Here is a 24216-nt window from a genome sequence, read left to right as displayed (position 1 = left end):
AGGCGGGCGCTCAGAAGCCTAGCCGGTGTGGGCTTCTGCTCCTTGGGAGTCCTCCTCAGTTGCAGCTTGGGAGAAGCGTTTCCTCTGCTGCGTTGAGAGAGGACCGAGGAGGTGAAGTCCTTTTTTCTGTGTGGTGCAGCAGGCGAGGGCAAGGCAGCTGTAACTGCAAGGGGACTCTTGGAACGCCTCCTGCGCGGGGAGGCACGCGCGCAAAGAACACGCGCGCGCGCGCCTGCCTGAGAGAGTGTGTGGAAACCTCGGCTTCTCTTTCTCTCGGTACAGGAGCAAAGGGCGGCTCCTGCGGGACCAAGGTGAGCGCACGCCAAAGCTCCGCGTCCACTCGGGGCTCCGCTCTGCCCATTCCCGGAGGGCGAACGGGGGCTTCCTGGGGTCTTCAGCGGCCCTGGTGGGATGAATTGACGCGAGTTTGGAGCTTTCGGCTTGCAGTGGGTTTGGTATTATTATTGCTGCTGGTGCGTCTGCCTGCAAGACGGCGGTGGCGGTGTCTGTGAGGTGGGCAGACCAAAAAAAATTTAATTAAAATAATAAAAGCCACCTTTTCTGTGTGACGAGGGAGATGCAGGCCGGCCGGCCAGCCACTCTCTCTTTGGTGCAGCCGCCTCCCCAAGTTCGTCCTGCCAAAGTCGGTCGGCGGGCGGGGAGGGGACTGTTTTGGAGTAAGTGGACTGTGCAATGCGACAGCGAGCTCGCTCTCTGGTTGTACACGCAGGCGGAGGGACTGAGAGAGAGAGAAAGAAGGAACGCAAGAGAGGAGAAGGAGAAGGGCAAGGAGGCGGGTGGAGAGAGGGTCCGCTGGAGACTGCGTCTGTGCGTGTGAATGCGTGTACGCGGGCAAACTCGCTCTCCGCCTGCATCAGAAGGATGTGGGGGGGGGGGAGAGAGAGAGAGATGAGCATTGGCAGGCTAAGCATGCTTTGGACCTGACTTTGCTACGGGGGTACCGTTTTCCCTGTGGGGGGTGGGAAATACATTCATCTTGTAACACGCTATAATTTGACACACGTTTGTTGCTGGAACGAAGTGGAGGGGGGATTCGGAGGGCTGGATAAATCACCTGACAGTGTATCTAATCCGCTCGGAAGCATGTGTGTTAGAAAGAGGGAGGGTTGTATGAAGCACGGGAGGTAGGAATAGACCGAGATTGGCGTGTTATGTATACAAGAGAGGAAGAAAGTAGGAGTACAAAGTTAAGGTGAGCGGAAGACAGATTTGCATGTGACACACAGGGAGAGACAGAGAGAAATGGGAGCCGGTGTAAGCATCCTGGGTGTGCAAGGCACTTTGGGAGTGAGAAGGTGGGAATACTGTGCACAAAGATGTATGTGCATATATATATATGTCCAGGGTCAATTAATTCCAGATAACTTCTGCCCTAGTTTTTCCATCTAAAATACAACCAATGTGTATTAATAATAATGTAATGTAATAAGTACAATATTCCTTGTACTTAAATGGTTTTAATTTAACTACAGTATATGTCTCTGCTGCTGTTACTGCACTGAGGTGCCACCGTTAGCTGTGCTGCATCTTTATATCTTGTTTCCCCATCTGTCTCCTTTCCATTGTAAGTGCTGATTAGCTTCATGCTACATATGTGTGAGCTTGGGCATGTGCACAGCAATGGGTGTTTGATTTGCTAATCCATGCTGCCACCAACTTTAACTATGCCCATCACTTTTTTTTGGAGGGGGGGGCTATGATTAATAATAATTTGGTGAAGTTATAGGAAGCAGCGTAGTTCTCCCAGTTACAGTGGGCCATAACTACCTTAGGCCTGTGACCAGATTCTTGTGTGCTGCTGTAAACTATGAGTGCCGTGCCGTTAAAGTTGAAAGCACTGACCTACTGATTGGGGTAACGTGAACCTGTATGTCATTTTCTCTCTACCTTTTAGACAAGCTATTTTCGTTAAAACTCTATTGAAAAGCTGTTCAAGGGCATGAATGAAGATTGAATCCTGCCTAGATCCCCTAGGTACAAGCGCACAATGCAGAACGTAACCCTTCCTTGGTGCATTTGGGAACTGATCCTGCAGGCTTCCCTTGCTTGATCAAAACGAATGTCAGCTACTTGTAACTATGAATCTCAGAAGCATTTGTGAAACAGTAACAACTTCTGATGTTTCAAATGTTTTAACTTTCTCTCAGCTTTTCACGTGCTATAGTTACCACTTCAAGTGTACAATTTGTTTCGAACACCTTAGGCTGCAGACTTAAGCACACCTACTAGGAAGAAAGCACCTGTTGATGGAATGAATGCAATAGCGATTGGCTACAGAAAAGTGATTTTGTTTAAGTGAGTGGCAGAGTGAGTTGGCTGAAAAGCAACGGTTGAAAGGAGAAGGGTGGCTGTGAGAGGAAGGGGGGGATGAGATGAGAGAAATGTGTTAACAAGCTGGCATGTAAATGTGTCAGCAAGTTGGCTGGATCTTGTAGGAGTCTGAGCTGCCCAATGATACCTGGAGGATCACAAGTACCCCACCCCACCCATGTATAGGATTACACTACATGAATGTTCAAACAATTAACGTATGTTGCCAGTAATCCATAAAGACAGGGATTTTCCCCCCCAGACGGAACTTAGTGGAACTCAGTTCCAGTACCTCTCAGGTGGGTTCTGGCACCTTTCAGGTGGGCACCATTGACATTCTAAGAGAACTTAAAAAAAGAGCACTGCATAAAACAGTCTTGTCAAGTGGAGATAATGTAAATCTACAAGAGAGTAAAGGGGTAGGTGTTAAGGCTGAGAAGATGTGGCTTGCCCAAGGCCTCTTACTAAGATAATAGCAGATGGGAGGTTTGAGCCTCTGTCGTGTGCAGTTCCCTCAGTCTCTTCTCTGTTGTGTGATGTGCTTCGATTTACTACAGACTTCTCTTCATTTTTAGACTGAATCTGAGTTTCCCCTTTATGCTTAGGGAGTAGAAGAACAAAGAATGAAGGGCAAACTCTTCAAAAGCTTCTGAGAGTTCGTCATTCTCCAGCGATATGTCTGCTCTGCAGGTTGCACAATGATTTGGAAATGACAATGCCACATACTCCTTTTGCTTCTGGCTATGCCGTGCTAGCGCTGGAATAAGTGGGCTTCAAGCCAAGAGACGAAACTCAAATCCTGACTGTTGGCCAAATACAAACCATGTTGAAATGAGATGAGGCTCCGAAATGGGACTGTGGCCACTGCATTAATTTTCATCACATCTTTCCTCAGTTTGTCTTGGTACACAGCATGGCAGAATGGGAAAGGTAAGTGGAATTTTTTCCTTGAAAAGAAATGCATAACTTTGTCTATGTTTGTTAATATAATTTAGGGTTGTGTGTGTGTGTTTTTTTTTAAGATTGTGTGGACATGTTGTGAGGTGGGGAATCCAGTTTTTGTGATAAAACAAACCCCATCACCCAATTAGCCATGATGGGGCTGGTGGGAGTTAGAGTCTAATATCTGGAGGGCCATAGATTCTCCATCCTTATTTTAGACCAATTTCAGAAATAGTATGTTGACTGTTTCTGTCTGCAAATTTGGCGCTGCATTTGAGGGCTTAAACCCCCCCCCCCACACACACACACAATGCAGAGCAGACCACATCCAGATTTCTGATAAATCTAACCATAGAAGGAGAGAATGAAGAGTACAGTATTAGTTTGCAGTTTTCTCTCTCTCTGTGGGTCAGTGCACACCTGACATTTGTAGGTCTCCAGCTTTTTTTACTTTCTTTTTAAATAGAGTGCAATCATAGGAGCCAACTCCTAGGGGCCGAGGTCCCTTTAGGCCCCCTATAAAATATTTGAGGGGTCTGCCCTCCCAGTTGATAGGCATTTCCACTCATGTGGTGTGCATGCACCAGGTCATTATATTTCATTCAAGTTGGACCCCCGGAGTGGAATGAATTGCTGCTTTTTATTTGATTTATGCTCAGATAGTTCTCTCAACCTTACAAGGAAATAATTTAAAGTTTATTTAAGTTTGCAACGACCAAGGTATGATCCTGCACTATTGATCTTGGTTCCACATGGTGGGGAAGGGGGAAGAATCCCAAAGTAACTACAATTCTGAGCTGCAGTAATTATTCAGAGAATTATGTCTTTGGCCTGTTTAGTGGTAGGGTACACAAGGCCAATAGACTAATCCACAGTATTCTTTTATGAAAGATACCCACAGTATTCTAATTTTGTTGGTTAGTCGCTGGGAAACTGTTTTAAAATAAAGTTGGGATCCCCTCCACTTAAAATGTTTTTAAAATTAAAAATACATAAGTAACATTTTAGAAGGGCCAAATAAATTACTTCCCACATAAAATAGTGCTGGTAAACAAAACGTGTGTGTGTGTGTGTGTGTGTGTGTGTGAGAGAGAGAGAGAGAGAGAGAGAGAGAGAGAGAGAGAGAGATTAGTGCTAATGTATTGATTGACACTTGTAACTGCTCAGTTTCCTCCCCCTTTGGTAGATGTTCCAGTGCTATTCCCTATGACAGTGCCAAAGGTTGCAGTCAGGTTGACCCATTCTACTGTTGCTGATTTGACAGATTTCAAAGGAAATATAATAGGATTTTATTTTATTTGTGTGTGCATTGCAAGCCAGCCATTATTTGTGCTTGTAAAGTTCAGTATAGGGAAGTGATAGGAAAGATCTCTCACACACACCTGGGAGAAGCTGGGCCTGCCACAGAACACCATTCTGGGGCCAGTGGACCATTGGTACAAGGTGGCTTCATGTACGTATGTATTAGAACTGCTGCCTTTGAAACTAAAGGCTGATTTATATATCGGGGATGTCTTTGGAGATGTGCTTCCTGCTTCTTGCTCTGCACATTTATCAGTGTTATATCTGTGTAAGTATTCCTGGGGTCATGTCCCCTTGAGCAGAGCAAAGTTTGCATTGCAAGTAAACCTGTATAGAATTGGACTGAGAGCAGGAAAAACTGCTTTTCGAAGGGGACATGAAAGATTGTAACGTCAATCGGCCAGGTGGAAAATGGCCTTCAAGGCAGGAACAAGTCTTTCAGGACTTACAGACAAGAAGGTCTCTTTATATAGAGAGACCATTTGGGAATACATAACTGCTGCCTCTTGACTGATGTTTTTAGTATATTTGAAAATCTTAAATGTTTTCTATCTTCCACGGTCCATTTCATTCAGTAGTGTTAATTTATTCATGTATCTTTTAAGCCTTTTATTTGAGTGGCATGTCAGTCTGCCGTCTGCACTTCAGGCCAGGTGATTCTGATTTTTTTTCTAGATAAAACTGTAAACATTTACTATAATCTGTGCAGGTTAAAATTTATTTCGCTTGGAGTTCATTTAGGCAAATCACAAAGTAAACACAGTTAATAAGAGAGGGCATGCTTCACTGAAAACTCTTGCTCATTCTCTAGAGACTATTTAATATCGCATTCACGCACTTCTGTTTTAGCAGGATTTGCCTGCTTCTGACTTTCATCTCTTTAGTCAAAGAGCTATTTTCCTCTCCTTATTATCAACCTTCGAACATTTGTACCTCTTAGCATTGCTTCTTCCAAGAGGCCACTACTTATATGTAGCTTGCGTGCCTAAATGTACGGTATGTATGAGTGTGATATTTGTATCCCATGCTGCATGCAAAACAGATGGCCTAAATAGTCTGTTACTTTAAGATCTGACAAAGTGCAGCAGGTTAATTCAGTTAATGAAAGTTGTGTTTCTTACACTTAACAATATCGCCCACAGGGCAGGAAATGACCATAGGTTCACAAGTGATTGATTATGACCATATGGTTATTTGCAATTCAGGTTTAAAGCTGGATGCCTTGTTTGTCTTTTCCCATAACTTAGTATCGTGTCAATGCTTAATTGTTTTTAGACGGGTAACTTATTTCGGAATACTGTCAGGTGTGCGTGCAGGAGCCGGGCCCTGTGACCAGTAGGACTTTGCAGTACTGGGGCCTTCCTAAGTTTGTTCTGGAGAGGCAAGGCGCGGCTGCACAGGTGAGGCCGCTTGGTAACTCACTGCACCTGGTGGCAAGAGCTGGGAAAGGATATAAGGTCAGCATTTCCCTTTGGCTCTTTGCCACAGCAACATGCTTCCTGCCTTGCTGTGTTTGGCTTCTTGCTTCCTGATCCTTGAACCTCGGCTTCTTGACTCCTTGCTTCTTGATCCTTGGACCCTTGACTTTGTGACTCCTTGCTTCCTGACCCTCGGACCCTTGGCTTCTTGACTTCCGGCTCTCTGACCCTCGGACTCTTGGCTTCCTGACTCCTGGCTTCTGGACCCCCGTTCCTGCTCCCACCCCGCCATCTTGCCCCCAGTCCTGACGTCCCCTGCCGGGACTTCGATCACCCGTGAATCAGAATGTGACAAATACAGTGGTACCTCTGGTTACAGACGCTTCGGTTACTCGTTTTCAGATTGCGGACTGCAGGAAACGCAGAAGTACCAGAAAGGGTTACTTCCGGGTTCCGCTGCTTGTGCATGTGCAGAAGCGCGTGTGTAGATGCGGCACTGCAGGTTACGAATGCTGCAAGTTGCAGGCGTGTCTCCGTCACGGATTACGTCCACAATCTGAGGTTCCACTGTAATTCCTTCAACAAGCAGGAGTACACTAGATGCGAAATTGCATTTAAAATGAAAGCCATCCTTTCAGTGTAGTACACTAGGTCACTCCACTCTACGAGCTTAGTTCTGGTTTCAGGTTTTAAAGGCCTGTTTTTGTGTGTGTGTTTTTTTAGCTATGTAGAAATTGTGTTTACGAAGTTGTTTCCATAGCTGCATCTATACACATAATTCAGATGCTGAAAGCCCTGTTCCTGTTTCTGCTCTTTCTAGGGCAATATACATATCTTTTAAAATCTTTGGCACTTACCCACTACAGCAGTTATGTGTCAAGCAGCAACACACCAGTGCTTATGTGGACCCTTTAAAACTGGAAATGGAACAGACCCCTGTGTTGGCCAAATAACCAATGGTAATTGGTTCCTTATACCCCATCTTGTTAACTGCTATGCCTATGAGCACTCTTTAGGGCCCATTATATATCCCAGCTTCTCTGTTTGCTTAAATTTTGGTCACCTGGGTTGTGCTCTTCCTGGAAATGGGAAATGATGTGAGCCCTTTTCAGCTGTTTGCTTCTCCCTATATGACTGCCATCACTTGAGGGGGAACAGCTTGTAGTCCCTGCCCTCCCCTCTACAACACCCTCGTCACCATCTTCATTGTCACCCACTGCTGGGAAATGAACTATGGCAGTGGGGGGGATCTGCTATGCTACACCAGGGGTCAGCAAACTTTTTCAGTAGGGGGCTGATCCACTGTCCCTCAGACCTTGTGGGGGGCCAGACTATATTTTGAAAAAGGAAAAAAAAATGAATTCCTGTGCCCCACAAATAACCCAGAGATGCATTTTAAATAAAAGCACACATTCAACTCATGTAAAAACATGCTGATTCCCGGACCGTCTGTGGGCCAGATTGAGAAGGCGATTGGGCCGGATCCAGCCCCTGGGCCTTAGTTTGCCTTCCCATGTTCTATATCACACAGAGAGCTTCCATGAGTAGAGAAGACCTGCTGCAAAAGTTGCCTTTCCAACATTGGGGAAGATGATAAAGGCATGTGGCTAATGTGTGTGTCTCTTCAGAGGCCTCTTGTGTTCTGTCATATCCTGCCTCAAAGTACAGTTGGCTGCTTCCTCCTTAGCCCATTGTGTTCACCATTTTAAAAGGCGTTGCTGATGCAAGCAGTCGTTGAGCAATGAATGCTGGAGGAAATGATCTGGGGGACGCCTTTGGTGAAAAGCCACATCTGGTTTCTAGTGTGCCATTTGATGCAAAAGGTTAGATACACACACACACACACACACACACACACAACCCTTCTAAGATGATATACTGTGCACATCCATTGACTATTCAGATGCTACTTGTATTTGTATGCTGACTTCGTAGGCTCTACACTTTGGCCTTAATTATTCATGTTCCTCCTGAGACAGTGTCCCAAACCCCTCATTCTTCTGGCATATACAGAGGACTCAAGGGAGAGGAGGCGGCCATGTTCCACCTGTTTCCAGGCTTTGGGGATGTCAGAAGTAGTTGTAGACTACCTCTCAGAACTCAATATGGTGCAAGACTGACACCCCACTCTATGAACTATTTGTGTGTGCAGGATAACTCAGTGGGAGGGCTAGGGCCCTTTTCGCTATGCATATGTGTCACTTCCTGAGCATGAGGGCAAGAGGCTTCTGGAAGGAGTTTTGATTTGCTTCTGGCAGCCACATTTATGGACCCTTTTGATCTAACAAACAACAAATCAGCTTATTGGGCACCATGGTCTAAGGCAGGCTTCCTCAACCTTGGGCCTCCAGATGTTTTTGGCCTACAACTCCCATGATCCCTAGCTAGCAGGACCAGTGGCCAGGAATGATGGGAACTGTAGCCTCAAAACATCTGGAGGCCCAAGGTTGAGGAAGCCTGGTCTAAGGTACACACACACATACATGTGATGTGTATAGTCAGCTAAGAAATGGTTGGGTGTGCATATTCCACCTTTGGCTTATAGCTGTCAACCTTCCCTTTTTTTGCGGGAAATTCCCTTATTCCAGCGCCATTTCCCACTGCTATCCCAGATTGTTAGATATCCTGTAGACTGTCCCCGGGACAGGTGAGGCTGCTGATCCCTTATTTTCAAATCTGAAAGTTGACAGCTATGCTTTGGCTAAGATGCTTTGATACCTTGAAATGGTCACAGACATTATCTGAAGAGAATTTGTCACAGTAAGAGATGAGGAGAAGGGTAGCTATGGTGACGGTAGTGGCAGCTCAGTTTGGCAGAAGGGGAGAAATTGCATCACAGTGGAGGGACAGGAGATGCTAGGAGGCAGGAAGAGTGAAGCGGAAGAGAAGAAACAGATATATTGGGATGTGGAGGCAGCCTGAGTTTGGCAAGAGGTCCCATGGCTGGATGACTGTTTAGGGAAGCTACTGCTGTTTGCTTTGGTACCAGAGATGATATATTGGGGAAACAATTCAGAGAAGGGAGAGACAAAGTGATGGAGAATCCTGCAGCATGTGGAGTGCCTTCTTCTGTTCTTTCTCCTCTTGTACCCAGGGTGTTTCACAGGCTTCTTTCATCTGGAGCATGTGATCCTGTCTTCAGTATTCTGGAGTTTTCTGGAGCAAATAACCACAGCAGGGTTTCCCAAACTTGGGTCTCCCATCTGTTGTTGGACTACAGCACCCATCATCCCTAGCTAGCAGGACCAGCGGTCAGGGATGATGGGAACCCTGCTGTGGTCCTAAGTATCGCAATTACTTTTTTTTTATTAACAATTTCAACATGACAAAATATCAAAACATCTCATATTCATTATTTCCCCCCACCTCCCCATCAACCCCCCCCCCGAGACTTCCCTCAGCTCCTCTCTCTGATTTCTCAACTTATATTGTTCTCTGCATACTGTAAAATTGTATCTCTCCTTATATTATCTATTGACTATGTTAACAATCAATAAATTTGTGTTTGCTTATTCAAAACCTGCCAAGGAGTCTGATTCATTTTGTTGTCTTTTCAAGTAATTTGTAAAAAAGTTCCTATTCTTCTAAGTATCGCAATTACTAATGCAATAATCTGAATTCACCCACTGTCATCCAGGAACACCCGCAGTTGCTCCGCCACTCCTGTCTTTCCGGAGAATCAGTTTTTACGCTGCAAATGTGCATTTGTTTCACATATCATCCTTCCGATGTATGCTTCTGTTGTGTTTTGTATCAAACCTTGGTTAGCGAGGAGAGAGCTTAACTGTGAATCCCGGTTCAGATGACACACCAAGCCAAAATTTAGCTAATGCAGTGCAGCAGTAAAAAGGAGCCAAGTGGTTGTGAGAGCTCCTTTCTATCTGTGAGAGCCCAGCCATTTGCATTGTCCCACAAAGCCATAGTTTGGCTTACCACAGCATGAAAACATTTTCATGTGTGTGTAATTGAAATACCTTTTAAGGAATATTAGTTGGTTAAGATTTTGAAGCTGTTCGAAAATGCAATCCAAAGCTGATAGCTTGATGTAAGTAAAACACATTCCATGTGCAAACCGATTGAGAGAATAGTGGTTACTAATTAGGTGAGAAATGTTACTGGTGACAGATGGCTCTGTGTAAATTAAATGAACTGTACTACCTGATTAGAGTTTCATCTGGAGGATAATTGCATTGTCGTCTTATCGTTCTCTTCTCCGCAGTTTTTTCAGGTCAAAACGTCTCTTCAGTGCAGTGATACATTATATGTAATGATGGTCCTGTAAGTCCCAAATTAGGGCTTGAGATATCCTGATGCTAAATTATTTACCACTAAAGCCTGTGGCCCAAATCCCATTTTAACACTATGCAATGGCTTTCAAATAAAATAGGATAGATGTGGCAAACCCCTGCATGTGCACTGCAAGAACCAAAACTGAAAAACCGAGTTAGCTTCTACAAAGTATTTGCTTTAAAACATTAATTTTTGGGAAAGTTTTTAACTAGTCAAAACTTTGTATTCAAGTCAGCTGTCTATCACAAACATTGTCAGAGCTGACATGGCTGTCTTTGCAGTTTGATATTACATAAATTGTATAACTCAGGGGGCTCAGTTGTTGGTCATTTAGCGGGAAGGGGACATATACTCAAAGTTACAGCCATTCTGTAATAGCCCAAGTGTTTGGGTAATGCTGGTACAGGCAGGTCTAGTACTTCTGTAGTATGTGGTCTTACTGTTTGATGACCACCTATATCTCAATGGATTGTATACTGTACTCCAACGTGCCATAATTTTATTACTTGTATATTGTGTATACAAGTTTATGATATATTAAAAAAAATAGTAATATGAGATGCAGGAGAATCTGTGGGTGTAAGATCACCTGTTTTTGACTACAGGATCCAGCTGCACCACTGCTGTGGAGGTGCGCAACTGTTCCAGGACCTTTCCTGGTATCAGCGTCAAGTAGACTAGGCGGTAGTTGCCTCTGTCCTTCCCCCATCTTTTGAAGATGGGGACCTCACTTGTTCTCTTAAGAATTCTTCAAGACTGTAGACAGAGGCTCTGAGATTACATCTGCAAATTCCTTTAGTTCTCTTGGATGCAGCTCACCGGGCCCTGGAGATTTGAATTTGTCTAAAGTAGCTAAGTGTTCCCATACCACCTCCTTTCCTATCTTGGGCTGCGGCTCCCTCTCTGCATAACTTATTAAAATATTGGTAGGTTTGGCACTGTTCTCCTTTTGGGGGGGGGGGAGAGCTCAAGCTGTGTAATCTGCATGGCTGCCTTCCTGTTTATTGCACAGTCACCTTCCTGGTGATAGAACAAGGTCCCATGTGTGGATGGGATGATCCTGGTTCCCTCCTTTGTTTCCCCCCAAATAAACTTCCCATGCTTAAAAGGCACATTGCAGCACAATTCCAGGAAGGTGACTCTACAATGACTGTAAGGCTACTGTCCAATAAAGCTACATTGCGTTCCAACTTGATTTTTCTGTTAGATTAGTGGTGGGGAACCAGTACACTCCAAATATTGTTGGACTCTTAACTCCCATCAGCTCCAGTGACCCCAGCAGTGCTTTTTTTTAAAGGGGGGGTACTTAAGGGTACGCAGTACCAGCACCTCTTTTTCTAGGAAAAAAGCACTAGAGCCTAGCCAATGTTCAAGGTGGATGGACAACTCAAGGAGTCCAGCAACATTTGGAGGGCACAGAATGCTCAAACCTGATCTAGACTGTCTTCATAACACCCACCTCCCTGCCCTTGTGATTGCTCATCCTTCTCAAATAGTGCTTTCACACTAGACCATAATCCCTTGCAGCTTTGTTTACCGTATTTTTCGCCCTATAGGACGCACTTTTTCCCCTCCAAAAATGAAGGGGAAATGTGTGTGCGTCCTATGGGGAGTTCCCGCCGGGCTCCCAAGGCTTGTGGATAGCAGCCTGTTCTGGGGGCTGGGGTCGGGGGAAGCTCGGGCTTCCCCTGCCCCAGCCCCGCGCCTGGGGGAGGGGAGAGATATTTTTTTTTCTTTATCCCCCCCCCAAAAAAAAACTAGGTGCGCCCTATGGGCCAGTGCGCCCTATAGGGCAAAAAATACGGTAGATTGAAGCCCTAGTGTGAAACTGACATGTTTAAATTTCTCACATTTTTTGAGGCATTCATGTAATATAATGATCCAGTAACTGTCCGGTATTGCTCCATCTTGTCAGAACTTAGAAAGTCCAACTTCTTGAGAAGAACAGTCTTACAGTATCTGTAGGTATAAATTCCCTTAGAAGTATTCTACTTGTCTTTGGCCTAAGGGATATCAGGCAGATGAAATCTTTTGCCACTAGACTCACCTTCATCATTACGTTTCTGGTGGGTGTTCTCTTATTACCCTATTTGTTTTAATTGCTTTTGTAGTTAATTGGCCCTAAAACACTTCTCTCTCTTAACCCCCCCCCCCCATTTGCACAATAGTTCTTAAATGAGAGAAAAATTGCACTAATGAAATAAATATTTGGGGTTCTTATCTTTTATTTTCTTCTAAAAAAACCCTGCTGCTTTTCTGGCCATTGCAATTTTAGCAACTCCTCCCCTAGTCAACATATCTTACCCAAACCAAAACATCAATTTTGCTTGATCACTGTTTAAAATAAATCTTGAAAATTTAAGCAAAAAAAGTTTTCAAAAAGTTTTTTTAAATGGTGAACAGCACCTCCCTCTCGCCCATGTCATACCCACAGATATAAATGGAACATAGGAAGGAAAAGTGACACCCCCCCAAAAAAAATTCAACCATGGAAAATCAAATGCAATTCTGCTGGAGGTTGCAATGGAATAACAATTAGTGGATAGGAGCCTTCTGTCTAGAAGCATTAAAGATAAGGCTGGGTGTAGGTAGATCACCCTCTTTTTCCCTACTGCTGGAAAGAATGGGTTAATTACAATCATAAGAATGACCTTTTTAGTTGAAAAGGTGATCTAAAATTTTATACAAGATATGGATGATGTATGCACTCAGATTGTATTTGCCTAGTTACCATGCTGAATAGAGCCTATTCATTTTATTGACTTCAGTCTCCAATATTTTCCACTGCAGAAGCAGCAGCATATCTGGAAATTCATTGTGATCCCTGCTGAATGCAGGAATGTTGTTGATGATGATTTTATCTTCTTGTTGTGACCACTGGCAAAATCTGTTCGCATATACTACACATCCCCAGTGCCAAAATGCAAAACGAATAGCCAGGTTTTGATCAAAGAAGCAGAGCTGTAAATTAGCTTGCTGATCTCACCTGGAACTTTCAGTACATATCTTTAGGCACCAAGCAAAAATGTTCCTCTAGAACCAGGCCTTTTGGCTGGTTAAACATGCTACATTGTGGGAGAGGGGGTCATTGGCTTGTTTTTGTTTTATTTATTATGTATTTCGTGTTTTCATTTTGGATTTTGATGTTGTGAACTGCCCTGTGATCTTTGGATGAAGGGTGGTATACAAATTTAATAATAACAGCAGCAACATATAAGGAAACAAATCCTCAACACGGAACTGTATCTTTCCATCCAGATCATGGACTTAATTATCCTTATTGTTTGAAAGCAATGCACAGACAGAGAACCATATGCTTGCCTCATTTGACCTTCGTTTGGGGCTGATCCCCCCTCCCCGTGCTAAAGTCTGAACCTCTAGCTCATAATTGATAAGAACAAGATTTTTAGTGTTCAACACTGTATTCAGGTGCAGTTTGATGTAGGAAGTGGCTGTTGCTAACACCACGTTTTTAATTGTTCCGATCTTTGCTTTTTCTGGCAACTTTCCTTTCCTTCCGCCAGCTTTTAAAATGAAGCAGTGGTTTATTTTGGTTATGGCCATGTGTTTGGGTTTCTGTGAATATCCAAGAACATCAATTGTGTCTAAAACAAGAATATCTTTGTGTTAGCAGAGTTCGCCCAACTTTGAACTTGCCTCTGAAAATCTGCAGGCTTTCAAAATATGTGTTTCTGGTTGAAATGCATGTCTAATTGTCTCTGTTCATTTGTTTGGATGCTTAACTCTTCCAACCTGTTATACTCCTTTATTTTTATATTCATCTCACAGCCATGTTCATACAGGGAATGTTGCATCATATTGTAGCAACTTGTTTCTCGTTAACAGTCTTGGTGCAGCAGGTTGACTTATTCCCTTCGCCATCTCATTATTCCTACCTGCCTTTGCCTCTTCCAGTCACATCCTTGCAGAAAGATTATTCTGTAGCCAGATGTGTTAAATTAAAGCAACCGAATGCTGGCTTTTACTAGTCAGTAGAGATGTGACTTTGTTTGTTTTTCCACATTATATTCGACATTGATTCATAGGAATTGTTCCCCAGGCTAACAGTTAATCAGAAGTCCTGTTTGTGCATTGGTCTCTGAGATAAAATGTCCTGTCTCAGAAAGTCCCTCTGGCATTCTGGTATGCCTCTTCTCTTAAAGACAAAAGCACATGGTTAAGCTCTTACACTGTGTTTTCATAGACATTTTAATGTTGGTGTGACTCCCAATGCACCTGTGTCTTTCAAGTGTAATATGAGAAACAATCCCTATTACTATTCCTTGGTGAATGGGGGAATAGATTGTCTTGATGGATTATTTAATAGTTTAGAAGAAATTACCTAAGTGTGTAAAGTTTAGAGAGCTTTATTTACCAATTCAAAGTCTGGTTGATTGGTTTGAGGGTTTTTTTGGGGGGGGTTAATCGCCCCCCCAAAAAAAACCATTAAAGGGCTTGAGGGAACTGAATACTTCTAACAGATAATGCGTTCACAGTTTAATAAACCTGCAAAACGAAATCTAATTAAATTTGACTTTGGCCATGTTTTTCACACCAGCCAAAGCTCTCAACCCACTTGCAGAATGGACCTGTCCATGCAATGGGATTTCCTCTTTTCCCTACCCACTAGTTTACAGCATCCCCAGACCCGCTTTTGTGCATTGGGGGACCTCTCAGAGTACATTTTTAGGCACAGACTAGAAGAAAGGGGAAGTCCTACTGTGTCCACTCATGAAGCGTTGGGTATTGCCCTTACATCTGTACAGAATTATCTAGATATATTCCTTTCTTTCTTTAATTTTCAGTTCACAGTGCAGCCTTGTACTTCTTTATTCACAACTATGTCCCATGAAATTTAATGGGATTTATTCTCGTGTAAGTGGGCAGTGTTAGAAATTAGCCCACCACCAGGCGTGTTTTGTGACTGGCGCTGGTCCAATCACAACCACGTGGAGATCTCTGGATGCCAGGCTGATGACCGGGGAAAGCCAAATGTCACTTAGAGAAGGATCTGAAATATTTGTTTTATTCTAGGTTGTTCTGTTTGATGTTTTAATGTGTTGTAAACCACTTTGAGACTTGTTATAGCGATATAGAAATGAAATCATCATAATCAACAACAACAAATCCCATTGTGGGGGGATATGGGGCCTAGACTTTCCATTGTGGCAACTGCAACTCAGGTTTATGGTCCCATTTGGTGATTAGCTTATATATCTGCTCATCTAACAATTAAAATGGGTATAGGATTCGAGCTGCACACTTCTTTTCCAATTTAAATAGCTTGTAGAACTTTTCTTTCCTCTCCCTTTTATCTCCCTGATTGATAGTATAGGAGTAGTTGTACTGTGTTTGGTTGTTGTTTTTTGCTTTGGTGGGACTGCTTACTCTACAGAAATTATTCACCCATGTCATGCACTCTGAATATTGCAGGGGCAAGATAACATTAACTGTTGTGTTTTGACCTTCTCATGTGCTGCTATCATTTGTGGCTTATATCTAAGGCCTTGCCTTCCTGCTATCCTTTTTCTTATAAAACCATTAGTATAGAACCAGCATAGAAAATTGTTGCAGAGGGTAAAGCGGCTCAGATTCAGAACTGATAAAAATAAAAAAAGATAATTGCTTAGTGTTAAACTGATACCAAAGTAAATGAACCTCTCTCGGGAGGGTAGTCTGCAGCTGGAGTGCTTCTGTCCTGTAGTCACTTTGCAGGAGTGTTTGGAGAAAAACCTTGAAGGGTCTTAATGTCAGGTGGGTATGGACCGGTATGCAGTGAGATGGACTTCCATGTACCCAAGTTTCTGAACTATCATCTTGAATTGGGCCCATAAATGGCGTGTGAGCCAACGAATGGCTAATTACTGCCCTGATGTGATTATGTTGGGCAGACTTTTAGCCATGTTCTGGTAATTTCCAGACTAGTTTTAAAGTCAGTATTTCATTTGGGAGACTACTAGGGTGTAGATCAATGAAGCAAGACTCTTGCTATCCAGGTAGAATTGCAGCCAGGTCTCAGTGTCCTGGGGCTCACAGACTACTTTCCCCCTCTAGTTATAAAGATGGATCAGTGAGCATCCCCCAGTATCGATCTTTGGGGCAGAGCAACCCCCATGTGAACAGGTTGAACACTAGTTATCTGGACATATGGCCCACCTGTTGACTATATCTTATATGAGTTGAGTGTCTGCTCACTGGCTCTCAGTCAGCCATTTATACTCAGTACAGAAACATAGGCCAGGATTCAACTAACCCAGCATGCTAGCGAACGTCAGCACAAGGGCTCCCATTAGTGCAATGGGGTTTGCACGCTCTCCTCCTGCACCTGCTCCCAATCATTTCTGGAACGTTAGGAGAACCCCCAGAACAGTGCAACGTGGAGTGGAGGAGGAGGAGAGGGGGAATCATTCTGGCTAGCAAGCAGAAATGTTTACCCTGATGCATAGGAGCCAACTCCTGGGGGCTGAGGTCCCTTCGGAGCACCCCATAAACTATTTGAGAGGGCTGAGCACCCCAAAGTTGATGGGCATTGCCATTCACATGGTGTGCATGTGTCATGTCTTCTTATTGATTGTGCAGAGCAGGGCGTACCTGCTCCCCTCCCCCAATATTTTATTCAAGTTGGCACCTGATGGAGCAGTCAGAAGAGCATGGCATTGAATTCCTCCCATAGAGGTGACTTTGATATAGCACCTCACATGTGAGGACCATGGGAGCATATGTCACCACTGCTAGGGTCACGTAGAGGCGGTCTCTTAATGATGACTGATCTCTGTACACACATCACTGTGATTCTCATGGTGGTGGGTACTGGCTGAAGAGTTCTATGTGGCCACCAGCAGCATACCATGCACCAGAGATGGTGTTAGATAAATAAGCTAGGCACCAAATGGCTCCTTAAACCAAGGTTCCTAAGATTCATTCTGATTGTGAAGATAAAATACAATGGCTAGAATACCACAGGATGTGTTGTTAGTGTGTGAAAATAGTCAAGATCCAATGATCCTCAGGCATGCACCTCCAGGTGGTGGAGATGTCAGGCGTCATCCTGGTGCCCGGGCCTCTTCACTTGATCGCAAATGGCCAATAGCCAGGTGCAAAATGCTCCTGGTGCCTGGCTAATTTCGAATACTATGCAGAAATAACTCTTCTGTATGCAGTAGTGGTTTTCTGAACTAGCCCATAGTATTGATGGTGGCAACTGGTCCAGCCCCTTTCAGAAACAGGAATCCTGCCGAGGACTATACATCTTCCTTTCTGGAGAGCGGCACTCTTGAATATGTCTTGGATATCAGGCAATAATGGTGCATTTGCTACTGTGGATTCTTTTAGCTTGATACAGAGACCCTCTTTTCTGATGATGTTGTGGAATTACCTAGGCCCAATGAGGGTGTCCCCCCCCCCCGTATCTTATGTGGGAAGAAGGCAAGAATGGTTGTGGCTGATGAAAATTTGTGTGGGTGTATTTAAATCTGTCTTGGAGAAAAGCTTTGAGGATGGGGAAAGGTTGTGTAATGAAATCCAATGAAGGTGTAGGCAGAGTTACTTTTCTCAGAATGTGAAATGTCAAGCCTCTTCAAATATTTACATTTAATTTCTGAAGTGGATTACACAATAATAACAGAGTTTTATATGCTCTTATGCAATGTCTTGAGACAAAAAAAACCTTCTACACTGAGAGTTCCTGAATTCTATATTATGTCTGTTTTTCATGCCCCTGAAAGCTCTTGTGAAAACATTTCACTATACTGTATAAAAATGCCTTTTATATTTGGCCAGTGGGGGCGGGGGGCAGAGAGCAGATCTAATAATAGAGCGAAAAACATTCTAGATTTTTAAAAACCGAAATCTTCTATGGTAACATTTGTTACCCAGGAGATAAAAGAAGATTATTAATACAGCACAAAATTAGTCTGGATTTTGCAGACATGTAAAGAAAGAAGATGAAACAAGGATTGAAGTATTTAGCCCACTTTATGAAATTTCCATTACATGACTGTAAACAATGGCATATGAAACTTTTCTTTGTAGTGTATGTATTTCCTTGCCCTTTTCTTGTCTGGGGAGTGGCTGTGGTGTTTGGAATAGTATCATTAAAAATATTTTTAAAATATGGAAATATTTAAGTGAAGACTGGATATACATCTGTCAAGGATGCTGTAGTTGTATCCTGCACTGCAGATTTTGCATTGAGCAAGGAGTTAGACTAGATGACATCTGAGGTCCCTTCTGACACTGCAGTTCTAGGATCTGACTTACCACATGTTTAGACTGTCTCTGGGTTTGACTCGTGATAGTCTCTGACCACGGTCACACTTCTTTGGCTAGACTTGTATGCTGTACTGCACAGTGCAAATGTTAAATAAATGTCTGTTGTAAGCTGTAACTGAGCAATGAGTTTTTCCTCTGAGGCCAAATCAGGCAGTACAACCACCAGGGCATTCATATTTAAGGAAAGGAAGTTGTCAGTAGGAAGTATTAAACAAAATGGGGGGAAAGCTCTTTTAAAAATGCATTTTATCACTGATAACCAGGCTTTAGGGATAAAAAAAAAGGTTAGTGTAATTCAAGAACTGAGGAAGTCATAGGATTTCTGGAATTCTCAACAGAAATAATCTCCTGTCCTCATCCTTGCCAAGGATAACACAATCTTATTTCTGAAGGCCAAAGGCTTATTTAGTCCTGTTGCAAAAGAATGAAAAAATGTGATTCTTTGGCTGCAACTCTACAGTCTAGTGAAGGAGACATAATAAAGCAATTCTAAGGCCAGCAACTGGTACTGTAATGGTAAACCTCAATCAACTGACATTGAGATTGAGCTTTCTAGGCAGTAGCTAAGTTGCAAAAAAACCCACACATCCCTCAAACTCATCTAAAATTGATCTGGTAGGGATTCGGCCCCTAGTTATATTATTTTGTGTTGTGATTAGTGAAGGAAGGAAGAGGGGGGCTGTGTTTATTTATCCTATTTCCCCCCTGCTTTTCAGCCAGCATTGACTTCCCAAGTAGCTAACAATTAAAATCCATACACAGATACAATTACATTATGGGCATAGCATGGGTATAGCAGGTTCCCTGGCCCCAGGCAATTGATGGCGTAGTTCAAGCACTTCCTTCCAGAGCATGGAAGTGAGATTCTGCAGATAAAATTGGTGGTTGGCTGGTGGTAAAGATGCCAACCCGCAAAAGAAGCACTACCAAGCAGATGATTCTAGCATAACTAAAAGTTCAGAGTCTGAAAGATAAATAGTTTTGCTTCTGGTTCTGAAAGTTGTGCTGCATGTATTTTTTTTAATGGAGTTTTTCATGGATTTTTGTTTCTTGATGGCATTCAAATCTGTTTTTCTTTAAAAATTAGCAGTTTATTTCACTTGATGCTGAAGCTAGAGGAATCGGAAGGAAATGAGAAGCAAGAGGAATTGGAGTCCTTGCTATTCAGTGGCCTTGCCACCATATAGTAGGAAAGAAAATATTGTATAAAGCCAGGGTGGGCAGAAATATCTGGGATCTCCTAGTAGATCTCTGAATGACTTGGAGTAGATCAGCAAGATTCTGATGTGCCAGTTGTCCTACAATAGCAACAACTAAATTAGTTCTTCCACCTAAATTGGATAATTAAAACAAATTCCCAGGCTCACAATGTGTTCAGAGATGAACTGTTCTTTAATTATAATTATACAGTTTTTGCACCTGCCTTTGGTAGAGAGTTGTTATGGTAAACAAAATAGACCCCACAAGCTTGAAGTTTGTCTACCCCTAGTATAAAGGTTTTTCAGTTTTCCACAATAGAAAAATCAAAAGGGGAATTATCTACCCATATTCAGAGCTTTTACATCTCTGACTTTAGCCCCTTTATTTTTGGATGCCTCCCCATTTCCTAGATTTATATTTTTATCCAATTCCCCCCCCCCCGCCCCACACTTGATCCTACAACTTCCACAATCTCAAGAGATGCTTTTCAGGGAGTGGAAATTCCTATTCCTAATCTTGGTTATCGTTTTTGCAAGGATGACCTGTCGCCTGAGAAACAGGAGTACAGTGGAACCTTGTTTGTCAAACGCTTTGGAAGCCGAACATTTCAGCTTTCGAATGCTGACAACCCAGAAGTGAATGCTTCCATTGAATGGCTTCTGAGGCACATTTTTCAATTTTTTCAATGGATTTTGCTGACCTCCCATTGCGCCTTGGTTGTCAAATGTTTTGGAAGTCAAACGGTCTTCCAGAACAGATTACGTTCTACAACTGAGGTTCCTCTCTACTTAATTTAGAAGTTGGTTAGGAATAATGGAATAAGTCATGAATGGTTCCATCAGAAGTTTATCCTACAATGTGCCCACCTGGCAACTGAGAAGCTAGAGTCATCTTGGTAGGGTGTATGGGGGGGGGGGAGCTCACATGACTGCATGCTTCTCCATGGAGCTGGGGGAGAGAAACCTTTATTCCTGATACCTAGGTTTTCTGTGAGAAGGGGATTCCTTGAATGGGGGGGAACCTTGGCATGTGAATCCTTATGCACTATCTGGAGTGTTGCAATGCATATGAAGGTTTACCACCAGTAAGAACTTGGCTCAAGCACCACCTGAGTGTACAGATTCTTAACCACAGGAATGCCCGTTTTTTCTCCTCTTTGCAAGTACATCTAAGCCAAAAGAAGCAGAATATAGGAGGTTCATAAGGTGAAACTAGGGTTCGTGGAACTAACGGGTACCTTGAACCCTGTTGTTGCCTGTGTGAAGAATCAAAACTGAGCTTCGTCACTTGTCTTTTGTTTTCTTATACTGAGAGCACAGGTTGGATGTTTGCCCAGAACTTTTAGTGCTACAATGTTGGGTTGTTCCGATGCTCAACTCCAAATTGCATTTAGTATCCCTAGGCTATGATGCTAAGATCAGAACAATATGGGGGTGGGGAGTGGGAAAGCCACTAAGCATTTCTATACGTAATGGGTAGCAGTTGAAATTGTCACTCTGTGGGTGGAAGAAGTATGTCTTTGAAGAGAAAGGGTCCTTCTGTTCAGAGATGCCACCCTTAACCTGTGGGTTTCATACAGTGACAAGAATGCAACCATGCTGAAGTGCCACACTGCATTGTGGGGCACTGCCTAGGTTTTTGCTCCAGACACCAAAGTACTTACACTCTCAGCTCAGTCTTTTACCTACATGGCACAGTCTTGATTGTGGATGTTCTCTAGACTGCAAAGCAGACTTAGAAAATTGCAAGATCCTTGCCTCATCTTTCGGGCCCCCTTCTAAATGCCGCTAGGTCTTGGGATTGCAAGATTTCTTCTTGCTACAGGAACCAAAGGTCATGAGCTCTTTCCTTATCACTGTACTTTTAGGGTCTAGTTAAATGGGCACAGATGCTCTGGAATATGCCGTTTCCTCTTCCCAAGGAATGATGTTGGCCTTTAATCTTATGTTTTGCTTAAAATGAAGTCCTGTTTGTTGTCATCAGTCACTAGAACTTGCTTTTCCTGACTCTGGCAATGTTGCAGAGCCACCTTTCCAAAGACTCGCTCACTCTCCTCCCATTCATACAAGTTAAAACTGATGACATAAAAACAGTAAAGGTAAAGGGACCCCTGACCATTAGGTCCAGTCGTGACCGACTCTGGGGTTGCGCACTCATCTCGCTCTATAGGCCGAGGGAGCCGGTGTTTGTCCGCAGACAGCTTCTGGGTCATGTGGCCAGCATGAGTAAGCCGCTTCTGGCGAACCAGAGCAACACACGGAAACGCCGTTTACCTTCCCGCTGGAGTGGTACCTATTTATCTACTTACACTTTGATGTGCTTTCGAACTGCTAGGTTGGCAGGAGCAGGGACCGAGCAACGGGAGCTCACCCCGTCACAGGGATTTGAACCGCCGACCTTCTGATTGACAAATCCTAGGCTCTGTGGTTTAACCCACAGCGCCACCAATAACAGTATACATGAGCATATTCACAAAGACTCATTTTGCAAAATAATATTGTTACGGTGTAATTGTATTTCTTCTTGGTGCTCCTTCCTATAGTGCAGATAAATCCTTTGGTCTATTTCCACCCACTAAATTGTATCTGAAGAAATGTTATATCACTAGATTGGAGTCTCTGGGTTATTTCCTTGAACTGAAAACAATTTTTTTTTACAGGAGAAGCAGCGTTCACATATGTCATGACAGACTTAAAACAGCGAATAACCTGCATTATTTCCACTTCTAGAAAAGCTGATTGCTTATCAAAGGGAATTTCATGCTTTGAAAGAACGTCTTCGCGTAGCTGAGCACCGAACCCTGCAGCGTTCTTCTGAATTAAATGCCATCTTGGAGCAGTTCAGACGGGCAGTCGCAGAAACAAATGGAAGTAAGGATGCACTGAGCAGTGTTTCAGGTACAGGCTAATTTTCTTGTTTATTATTATTTTTTCTTTGAAAATACAAATTAAAGATTGACATGTTTGCCACTTCACTTCTCTCAATCTTTTTCTCCTTGTGCATTTGTAAATATTCATTTGTTGACGAGTTTGTAAATAAAAACTAGCTAATATTTCCTTCCTTGCTCTTTCCTTCAGAATTAACTTTGTTCCACCTTTAGAGTGCGTGTGAGAAGCAAGTTCTCAGATTCAGATTTGCACAGGATCCAATTTCTTGCTCTGTGCTGAATGTTTGAACATGAAGGAAATACACTATACCTTGCATCTAGAGATTATTACCTGGTTTCTGTTGCTTTGGTGAAGGAACCCTGATATCCAGGCTATGAATACCTAAATAAAATTTCATTTTCCCAGTACAGGAATAAATGTCATTTATTGTAACGTTGGAAGGGACCCCCGGGGGTCATGTAGTCCAACTGCCTGCAATGCAGGAATCTCAGCTAAAGCATCCATGACAGATGTCAACCGCTTGTCTATATTTGCATTCTTTCTTATTTCCAGCGTCTTGAGATATGATTTGGTTCCATGGAGGATTCTGGATTTGATCTCTGTATAATGTGTGCAGAGAATGTATTCATTTGGGCCAATGGGGGGGACACTTTCTCTTTGCCAGCCCCCTGGTGCCAACCTTCTTGCTTTGTTGACTTCATTATAGATTAATCATTTGTGGTGGTGGTGGGGAATACATAAAACCAGATTGGACTCCCTCAGGTGCAAAAACTCATCTATGCTTTGTTTTCGTAATGACAACTGTTTCTTAAACCCATGTAAGTTAATGTAGTAGTGCAATTGGTTAGACTGGAAAACAATTCTACTTTAGTATACTTAGCTTACACCGAACTGCAATTACCAGCATTCCCCAGGCATAGGGATTGGTTGTAAAACCACCCTTGGAATTGTAGAAACAGAAGTTTCCCTAGAACTCTCAGCACCCTTAAGAAACTGCAGTTCTCAGGATTCTTAGGGGCTGTTTAAAGTGGTCATACAATGCTCTAAATGTACAGGGCATTAGGTGGGGACCTAAGATGCATTCGTTTGAAAAAGAGCAGCAAGCCCTCTTCATTTGTGTAGCCGACTTTCTTTCTTTTCTTTTTTTAATAAATATTTTTATTAAACAGTTTTTATAGCCACACCAACAAAACATAAAGTGTAGCCGACTTTCAAATGTTGCACAGAATGCTGCTTCCATTCCCAGGCAAACCACTATTTTGTGACATTCTATGACTATTGCTTTTATTTTAGAATCTTTTTTTAAATATTCTGTTTCATATAAACCTGTGAAATGTGTACAGTTCCTTATACTTTGGGTTAGATACTTGGTTAGGGTCCATTTTGGTTGGATGAATGCATAGCTATATAATAAAAAAAAAATTTCCTTCCAGTAGCACCTTAAAGACCAACTAAGTTAGTTCTTGGTATGAGCTTTCGTGTGCATGCACACTTCTTCAGATACACTGTGTACACTTAGTGTATCTGAAGTACACTTAGTGTATCTGAAGAAGTGTGCATGCACACGAAAGCTC

General features: G+C 43.0%; 1 protein-coding gene across 4 annotated transcripts in view; it reads left to right on the top strand.

The window, feature by feature from the left end:
• MGAT4A (alpha-1,3-mannosyl-glycoprotein 4-beta-N-acetylglucosaminyltransferase A) overlaps positions 1-24216 on the top strand; it is a 51580-nt gene continuing 27364 nt past the window's right edge. For 2 of the 4 annotated variants that reach the window (XM_053384148.1, XM_053384152.1), the window contains exons 1-3: positions 1-311; positions 2937-3261; positions 22484-22651. In XM_053384148.1, coding sequence (XP_053240123.1) covers positions 3168-3261; positions 22484-22651 — 262 coding nt within the window. In that variant the 5' untranslated portion in view covers positions 1-311; positions 2937-3167. Of the gene's footprint in view, positions 312-2224; positions 2317-2936; positions 3262-22483; positions 22652-24216 lie in introns of all 4 variants that reach the window. The other 2 variants (XM_053384149.1, XM_053384150.1) reach the window with 2 other exon arrangements.

The sequence above is a fragment of the Podarcis raffonei genome, chromosome 4 (assembly GCF_027172205.1).
Source record: "Podarcis raffonei isolate rPodRaf1 chromosome 4, rPodRaf1.pri, whole genome shotgun sequence".
Lineage (NCBI taxonomy): Eukaryota > Metazoa > Chordata > Lepidosauria > Squamata > Lacertidae > Podarcis > Podarcis raffonei.
The sequence above is the reverse complement of the archived record's forward strand: the minus strand, read 5'-3'. Positions and strand labels throughout refer to the sequence as shown.